The following is a 9687-nucleotide window of genomic DNA, read 5'->3' as shown; positions in this document are numbered from 1 at the left end:
TTCATTTCACACAACACCATACACACAGAATGACACTCTGCTTGGAGCATATCTTCCCATTTTTATATATCTCCTTCTGAAGCACGTGTTCCTCCACTCCTGAGCACTTTGAGGAAAAAATTCAGCTGACTGGACTCAAGATCCTTTCTGACCAACTCCCAGTGCTCCAAATAATCTTAGTTTCTCTACAAACAACAGACCTTGCTCAGTTTAGTCAGCAGACTCGTCCTTCGCTTTGAGATAGTGTTTGCAATGAAGAAATTTCGTGGAACCCAGATTAACACCTTGGTTTTGCAAACAAAATACTGCAGGCTGCTGCATGCCATAGCAGGGAAGAGATGCGTGGCCAGGGACATTCCAGCTGCCATACTGCTGCCAGCAAAGACTTGGTGCGCAGTGAGTCATGTCAGTCATGGTTCGTATTTTTTGTATCTCACTTTCATTTTCCAGAGCCAAGGAAAAAAAAATCTGTCTAAATTAATATAATGCTTAAGTAACTAGATACTGCTTTTGTATTTGCTTAGGGTTTGGGGTTTTTTTAGTATATCTTTTCAAACCATGAATCCCTTCATTCATTGTCCCTTTTAAGGTTTTTTTTTCTACTTTTCATTCATCTTTGCTCAAAGTATTCTAATTGCTTCCACAGTAGTAAATGATTTATAAGCAAAGTATAATTGATCTATGCAAAAAGTCTTCATTTGGAGTGATTTTATATTTGTATTAACAAAAGCACAATCTTAGAGTCATCAGATACATTTTTAGTACCAATAGCTATAATCTTAAAATCATACAGCATCATTAACAGTTTTTCAAGGGCTAGAGAGGGAAAATATAAGCCTAAAAAGTTCCAGTGTCATTGACCAGTTCCTGTAGAATATTAACCAAAATGTCACACAACCTGGCCACTTTATAGTAATAAGAAGCAAAAAAAATTGGGTTATCAAAACATTGTAGCACTGTTGAAGAAAACAGGGCTATGTTGATTCATATCATAGGAAAAGGTAAGTCAAATCACTTAATTTAGCCCTTGAATGATAAATACTTGCCTAAGTCTCAAGAAATATTTTAAAGCATCTTTTTGGGTTTCCTTCTCAATGTTTAAAATATTTAGCAATATATGGCAATTCATAATTAGGGAGAAACATTAAGGTGCTAAACAATTCTTCTGTCAAATCTTTCCCACGTGAGGGTTTGTATTTTGTTGTGGGATATAGTAAGAAGTTAGAAAGTTCTTACCGAGAATTCCCTTGGTTGCTCCATGCTGGATATGGTGACAGCTAGATAGCTATGGTTTCATGGAAATTTCTACCAAGAGAGATGGCAGAGCCTGGGGCTCTACTTTCTTGGATTAAAAGCTATTTGTGGAAAGCCTACAACTTCCTAGCAGCAGTTATAATGATTGCTCTATCACCAATATGTGTGCATGGTAACAGAGGAAGGGAAATGCAAGGGCTTTGAGGATAACATACAGTTTTGCTCAGATGACCCTGAGTTTTTGTTTTTCATCCCCTAGAATCCATGTTAATGTAAGTTATTTGGAAACGTTTGGCAATATGTAACTTTCACCCTTGGAGGGACAAATCCTTCAAAGCGAATCTCATCCTCAGGCTTTTTCATTCCAGTTCTTGGTGATAAAAATTTTTGGTTTAGCTTTGAAGTTTATGTAAGTTCATATAAGTTTTATAAGACATTTAAATAAGGACAATTTTTAGTAACAGACCCCAAATGAAACTCAGTCCTTCCCCTCACCTTTTAAAATTAATAAGAACTAATCCTTTGTTAAATAATCAGAAGATTCATATCCACCTGCAGATAAGACAATGTCTTAGAAGTTTCTCATTAATATATTGGCTAAAGAAAAAAGGGACTGAGTTTCTGTGTAGCAAGAGAAATTTTTTTTAATTCAAATGCTGTTTATGTGTGGCACTGGGCTTGTGTCCTTGTCACACTATAGTGCGACACCTTTCCAGGTGGCCCAGCTTCCCTGGGGACGGTGCTGCTCCATACTGCCATGGGCTGCATATCCCCATGATGCTGCTTTGTTCTTCCAATCCCTTTTTCCTGCCATGCACTGCATGGGACCTGAGCTGCTGACCACACCTCATCCCTTCAGAACCACCTGTGTCCCTGAAAGGTTTTGCCCTCTTCCACTGGTTCGTAACATCTGTGCTTATTACATTCTGCCTTTTACTCCTGGCCACCATCCTTCTCCTCCATGGGTAAGTCAGTTGCCACAGTACTCCCTGAAGCAGGCCCCTTAAAACAGCAAGGCTTCCATACACCTTGGAGCCCTGCTTTCCTCCACGCTGTCCCTTACTGTGGCTCATAATTTAAAACACAAGTTCTGAGCAGTCCTAAAGTTTGGCAGCAATGTATTTTTCCCAACTCTTTCCAGAGGTTGTACTTACGATGGCACCAAGCATGACCAGTATCATGATCCCACAATGCAAACTGAGGCTGCCTCACTGCTAGTTGACTCACTAGCTACTTTTAAGGTTTCTTCTTTCAGGGGTTTCACTTATGACCCTGCTGCAGCTTGACGGGACAGAGAAGATGACTGCTTGCTTGACTTCTGCAGTTCACTCATGGTCATCTTTCTTTTCTCCTAGTTTTTTGGCCAGGCATCCCAGGGTGGTGAACTATCAGCCCCACAAATAATCATAGGACACCTTTGTGGACTTGCTTCCTAGTTTCTTTTTGTTATGCAAAACATTGTGATTCAGATACATATGGCAGGCCAATTACAGAGAGATGGACATGCCAGGGTTTCAGTTCCACTTCTGAATTATGCTGATTTTGTGCAGTAACACAACCTAAGGTAGTCTTTACAGAGATAAACAAATTTCAGGAAACCTCTTTGTTTCCAGAAATTAACCTGTATCCTAACACAAAAGATAACAATTAGAGTAGTGATTCTCAAGTTCGGGATCCACCAAATGTTGGAGGGAAGTCAACAGAAATAACAGCAAAATAGGGATATGCAAACACAATTGGGTTTACAAGTCTGGTGAACCCTGAAAAACTGAACTCCCCAACAAATAAGTCTAGAATGCTAAAATAAATCAAGTATACGCTCCTGGGTCAAATATCACTATTTTACTTGTAGGACACTTCAACTGCAGCAAGTAATACAGCAGTATAGCTTGACCTAGAAAGAAGGAATCACCCATTTCAGCATATCTCATGCAGTTCTGTTTAAAAAAAACAAACACACTTGAGCTCTGTTGTGCTGTTATTTGGCACTTTAGTATCTTTATTATGAAAATAACATAATAGAGCATTCAGTCTATTTTTGCTTTCTGAAGTGGCTTGCAGTTGTTGCACAGATGGATAAGCTGAACTGCTCTCCATATTCGAAGGTGTGACTGTTTCTTCAGGAGAGCTACCACAAGGGCTGCCAAGGGCACTCATCAGGGCACAGGGTATGCTTTATGCCTTGGAGATCAGGCCCTTCTCTATCTGTGTTGCCATCATGCTCACTTTGAAAAAAATAGTTGTTAGTTTAAAAGACAGAGAGATTTGAATGGATTCGTTATCCCCAAGGAATAAATTAACAAAAATATTTCACCAAGACAATGAGTAAAATTTTGCATTTGTTTATATTTTCTGATGTACCAACAATCAACTCAACCATGTAAAAGCCTTAATTCAGCACATACTTTAAAATATGTGAATAAAGTTAACCACAAAGCAGTTTCACTGAAGTTAAGATGCAAACATTAAAAAACCTTGTTGATCTAATGAAACTGTAAAATCTAGTATATAAAAAACAAATTCGTAAAAAGGAAGTTAACAGCTTCAGGATTTCCAGGTGTTTGCTAGGCTTGTATAATTAAAAAATGCAACTGACTTGTGTAATGGATAAGACAGTGTTTCCAGAGAAGACAAAGAAAGCTGAACATACACTAACACATTCATTACTTTTTGCTTTGTTTCACTCAGTAAATAAAAAATGTATTGTTGCTTTCCCCTTTGAGTCTAAATGCTAGCTGCATTTATGTAAAACAAAAAGAATCAAAGATAGCTGCAGGTAACCAATCCCTTTCATTTTACATGTTCCAGATAACCTTTTATTGTGTTTTAATATGAGAATATTTTACTTATTGCAAAGTATCCTGCACAATACAGGTGCTCCGCTATAAAATCTTCTCTCTCACTTATAATTCAGTCATTCTAAATTTAAAATACCAGTATACAGTACTAAAACCTCCAATTGAAGTTTAATATAAAAATATCAGCACAAAAGTCCTTTTTGAAGTCTGTTTATTGTGACCCAAATGCCTGTTTAATTATTCATTGTTTTAGTATAATAATAATAGAATTTGCACCCCTACAGTTGCTAATTGATACCATCTCAGGTATTTTGATGAGATAAGAAATACTAAGTAAGAAAACAGTAAGTATTCAAATGGTTAATTTGTTTAGAATAATAATAATAAATTAGGTTTTTTGCATCTTCTTCAGTTCAAAATCCAGCTTTGACACTGAGGAAGGCTTCACATCAATTAAATAAGAGTGGTCCTTTTAACCAGTAGCAGTTTGATTGCCAATGACTCGAAGAATCTCTTTATGAATGCTCGGTTCCTGTGTATTTATACTTGTATCACCCACTTGACCATCTTCATAACTAAAAAAAAAAAAGTACAGAAAATAAAAGCAAATTAGTATTTTATTAATCTACTGGAAAACATCCCAAACTCTCCTTCTTTCACTAATCAAGAGTTCTTACTCCATATGTTAACATGTTTCTATTAAAAACTCCACTGCACTTCATCATTATACGGTCACTATATTAAGATCCTAATGGAGAGTAGAGGGCGATAAGGCTGCCATTGTCATTAGAACCCTGAGGCTGAATAAGCCAGTAGGATCCAAAGGACAACTCTTAGGTGAAAGGGCAAATGCTCACATCACAGACAGGAAGCTAATGAATTCTTCAGCTTAAATACACACAGCCAAATAAAAATTATGCTTTACAATACATGGATAGGCTTACTGTAACATGAAGTAATGCCATTGAATGGGAAAAATTAGTGACTCTCTGTTAATTTATTTTGTAACAAAACATCTACTAAACCTTTGTTACTAGCTTATCAATGCATTTCCTAACACACGTAAGTACAGTGGAAGATAAAAAATGAAGTGACGCTGAACAGAATTAGGAAGAAATGTCTTTTATCTACTTTAACTACAACCACTGGAGGCAACATGGGATAAAGGTATAGTATGAAGCTGAATGTTAAATGAAGCTTTTACTCACACAAAGAAAAATCTTGTACACACATGATCCGTATTGGGAACTACCCATATCTCTCCATGTTTGTGCAGATCGGGTGAGGTTATCACTATCAGGGAAAGAATAAATTTCATAGTGATGAAAATATGCCTCAAAAATATTGCTTTAAAAGGCTTGGGGTTTTATACACTTTAAACAGGCTTCTGGGAATGTGTAGTTTTCCACTGCATGTCTGGGGTGTGGTGCAGATTTTGAGATGGCTGCTAGTACAAACAGAAAGATGAATTTGATTCTTGTGTTCAAAATATATCTTTTAGAAAACACAGATGCTTGATGTATGGGAGCAAGTTCTTAAATGGAATGAAAGATTAAAAAATATATCTATAATTTTAAATTGTTTAGGGCTATTAAGACAACTAATCAGCCTTTGGAACAGATATTTGTGTATAATGATGGCTGATTCAAAACCAAGATGTTTAAGACAACGCCTGAAACTGCTATATGGTAAATTTTGGATTTGCAATACTACCAAACATTTAAAACAATTAACCATAGCAATTATGACTCAAGGGGTTCAAAAAGCTTGCCAAAACTTGCTCAATGTTTAGAAAACAGCAATGTATTTGACCATAGGTTGTTTACCAGCAGAATGAGGACAACACAGGCAAGAAAGCCTTTTATTGCTAACTAGAAGCTATACCATCAATCTGTATTTGAAAAGATTTCAAAACTCATTTAAACAGCATCCTTCTGGACAAGTAGTCCAACTGTGGGATGAGCAGGTTCATGGTGCACTGGGTGAAGAACTGACTGAGGGACTGAGCCCAAAAGGTTGTAGTGAAGACTGGCTGGTGCCTAGACACACCAGTGGTGGTCCTCAGGGCTCCATTCCAAGGCCAGTTCTGTTCAGTGGATTTATAAACTACCTGGATGCAGGAGGTGAATGCACCACTACTGAGTTTGCTGATGCCATACTTGGAGGTGGTGTTCTCTGGAGAGACAAGAGGCCTTTTAGAAGGATCTAGACAGATTGGAGCATTGGGCAATCATTAATGGCATGAAATTTAACAACTCCAAATGCATATAATTATTCCATGAAAATTCAGTATGTGCTACAGGTTTTGTTTAAAGAGGGGAAACATTCTGAACTGAAATATAAAGGTCTGCTGTTGAGCAAGTACTCATAGGCCTATAAGTAGTCTCTTACCTGAACAAGCAATATTGGAACTAAAGGTCTCATTGACTTGCATCCAGTAACCTGTGCATCCTGTGACCATGACTAAAAGTTTCACCAGGGCCTTCAGCTTACCTTCACATAAGGCTATGCATTTTAGGTTACGGCTTTGCAAAAATTGTGACTGTTGTCCTTTCTTCTGTGACTGAGATATAAAAGCAAGAAAACATAGTTAGTGCAGTAAAACAAACTGAGTGAAAAAGTAACAAAGTAGATGACTGTTGTTTTCAGTGGTTTATTAATGAACAGAGGTAGTCTTCCTAAAATTTTTCTCTTTATTTCTGAATGTAATAGAATTTATAAAAATTATTCTATTATTCATTTGGATTTTTGTAGGAGGGATTTGAACTCCTTTATCCAGAAAAATAACATTCAAAAGTTTCTAATTCTTACAGAATGAATAATACTATCAGAAACATCAGAATGCTATTGATAAACAAATTGGTAGCAGAAAAAAAGAAAAAAAGGTGAATTTGATCATTGACTCTTTGGCCACCACCCCGATATTTTACTGGCCTTCCTACTTCTGAGGGCTTCTGCTGTGACATACCAATCTCTCTTCAAAGCCAGATTATTCTGTAGTTTCTATGTGTTAACCAGGGAGACAGACATAAGATTACTTTCTCAAAATTTAGCCTTACACACAGATGCTGTGAGTTTGTTTTAGATAAAGAAGAATTGTAATGGTTTCATATGTAAAAAACATGAAAAAGAAAAAATGACATGCTATAAAGTAAATGCTACTAATTTTCAAGCAAGAAGTACTCTCAAGTTCTCTTGCATCATTCTTCTGGAAGTCTAAAACTCAGAAAGTAAGGACTTGCTAAGGACCATAATGCAATTTGTATTTCATTTTCCTTCTCTTCCTAAATTCTTGAAGGGTACAAGACCTACAATATACTCTGTAAATTTTTACTAAAGCAGTTGGGCTGTGTTTGATGTTTGCAGTCTCTGAAGTTGTTGATTTCAATTCAATGAAATAAAACTGTTAGTTTGCACAAAGGAAATATTACCTCCTTCTCAGCTGCTAAGTTCTCAAAAACCCACAAATCTTCCAGAGATGGTTGAGGTATCATACCTGTGATGCATTACTGCCCTTACTGCCTGAAGCTGGTTCATCTTTAGCTAACACCTTCTGCTGCTTCTTGTTCATCCCTAGGAATATTAAAATCATGTAAGATACCCTGGCATATAAACACTGTAATAAGAAAAGTTAAGTGCAAGAAAGAAACAAGAATCACAGTGGGAATCACAGTTCTTTGCATGGCACCCAATAAGCTACTTAACTTTGTCACAGAAAATCACAATGTAATCCTACAAATTACCAGTACCTCTACAGGTATTGTAAAGACCTTAGCAAAGTCCAGTTGGCATTAAGTAGGTGCAAAAGGAGATAAACATGAACTTAAATGTCACTGAATTCAGATCAGGAATGTTCTTACATGGTTGCTTTACAGGTCAGCATGTCCTGAGTCTAACTGACCTTTGGGATGAAGTAAGTCTGATTTACTGTGGATGGGACAGCAAAATCACAAGAGAAGAACTTTAGATATTAATCTTTAGCACTCTGTGTAGACTTACATGAACAGTCTCATTAATTTTTATGAGTAAGTCACTTAAATCTTGAAATCTACTGTGGTTTGATTCCCTTATCTACATTGAAAAATATTGGATTGTTTGTCAGTCATTTGTCAACATTGGATCCAATATCCATCTCAAAAATCTTTGTGCCTTAGATCTCATTCATATTGGTTTATCTAAAAGTCCTGTGTTATATGCTACTATGGATGTCCTTGCCTTTCCAGTATCCCAGACTTCACAGAATCATAGAATCATGGAGTGGTTTGGGTTGGAAGGGACCTTAAAGATCATCTAGTTCTGGCCCTCCTGCCATGGGAAGGGACACCTTCCACTAGACCTGGTTGCTCAGAGCTCTATCCAGCCTGGTCTTGAAGACTTCCATTTCTTGGCAGTTTTCAAACACAGATTGAATTATGGGGGAAGTCTAATTCTTTGAAGGAACAGGACATGTAGGACTCTTCCATAGTTTTTATTAGCATCAAGGACTACACACTTGATGGGAACACAGGCCTCCTTTCTGGAGGACACAGGATGGAAGGAATCAAGACAGGCAGAGAGAGGAGCAATAACATGTTGAAGTTGACAAAATAGCATTGTGCAAAAAGAAAGACATTTTATTAGATAATGATACTGTAACCAGCACTTTTAGTGAGCCCCCCATACCCGTGTAATCTCTGAAAAGCTAAAAGTGTAGTTAAAAATAATTGATGTTGAAGTTCCACAAATAGTAGCTCAAACATGTTGAGCTCTTAAAATGAATTGTGACATTACCTCAAAATACTGAGCGTCAGAAAGCATAACTAAAACAGTCAAAATTACCTAGATGCACACAAACACACATTCAGCTCTATACCTTCATTTTCATATGTGAGGAAATAGTAAATACCACATACCCAAAATAAAATTCAGCATATTTTAAAAACTCTTTAATTTCTTATAGACACATTCCATGTATCTTGTTTCTATTTATGATTTAATTTTTATATGGAAAACTCTGCACAACTCCCCTTCGGATTCACTAGAGAGACAAATTATGTTTTCTCCCCTTCTGAGGCTAAAATAAACACACTGTCTGGCACTTTCTATGTAATCCTGACATGGTGATACTTGGGAATACTCTTAAATATAAAAGCTTGAACATGTTTATTGATGAATATTTGTTTTGTCAGATCAGGTCACAAAAGACCATGAATCCATAGGTAAAGTTAGATGGACTTAGGCAGATACTGACAAAAATCACAAAGCTGGATTTCCACAACATAATCAAGACCTGCTCCACTACACAAAGCGTTCAGTATAAGCTAATATTTACTTCAAACACAGCTTCACGATACTCAGCCCCCTGGAAAATAAGGACAGTTTTTAACAAGTGAATTTAGATTTTCTCTTTTTTGAATAAATTAAACCATGGTCAACAAAGATAAAATTGAATACAGTATTGTAAACAGTGAAGCTGGTAAGAAAAGCAGTAGAATAAGATACCCCCCTATATTTCTCCAACTTTAGATGATTTATAAATATCACCTGAGTAACCAAATGATATGCTTGACAATGGACTAAGGTAGATTCCACTTCCAAACATTGCACCATGGAGCTGAAAAAGAGTAGAGTGGTTATGTGGCATTAATTTGGTTAC

At 36.7% G+C, this 9687-nt stretch overlaps 1 protein-coding gene across 3 annotated transcripts in view; it reads right to left on the bottom strand.

Moving 5' to 3' along the window:
• Positions 1–3220: 3220 nt before the first annotated feature.
• The window catches only part of PARP8 (poly(ADP-ribose) polymerase family member 8), a 124700-nt gene continuing 118233 nt past the window's right edge, over positions 3221–9687 (bottom strand). For all 3 annotated transcript variants that reach the window (XM_027634887.1, XM_027634888.1, XM_027634886.1), the window contains 5 exons: positions 9576–9645; positions 7549–7625; positions 6546–6615; positions 5261–5345; positions 3221–4627 (listed from right to left, as the gene is read on the bottom strand). In XM_027634887.1, coding sequence (XP_027490688.1) covers positions 4525–4627; positions 5261–5345; positions 6546–6615; positions 7549–7625; positions 9576–9645 — 405 coding nt within the window. In that variant the 3' untranslated portion in view covers positions 3221–4524. The remainder of the gene's footprint in view (positions 4628–5260; positions 5346–6545; positions 6616–7548; positions 7626–9575; positions 9646–9687) is intronic.

Source organism: Corapipo altera, unplaced genomic scaffold, assembly GCF_003945725.1.
Source record: "Corapipo altera isolate COAL_440 unplaced genomic scaffold, ASM394572v1 61411, whole genome shotgun sequence".
In the NCBI taxonomy this organism is placed as follows: Eukaryota; Metazoa; Chordata; class Aves; order Passeriformes; family Pipridae; genus Corapipo; species Corapipo altera.
This window is presented reverse-complemented; position numbering and strand designations above follow the sequence as displayed.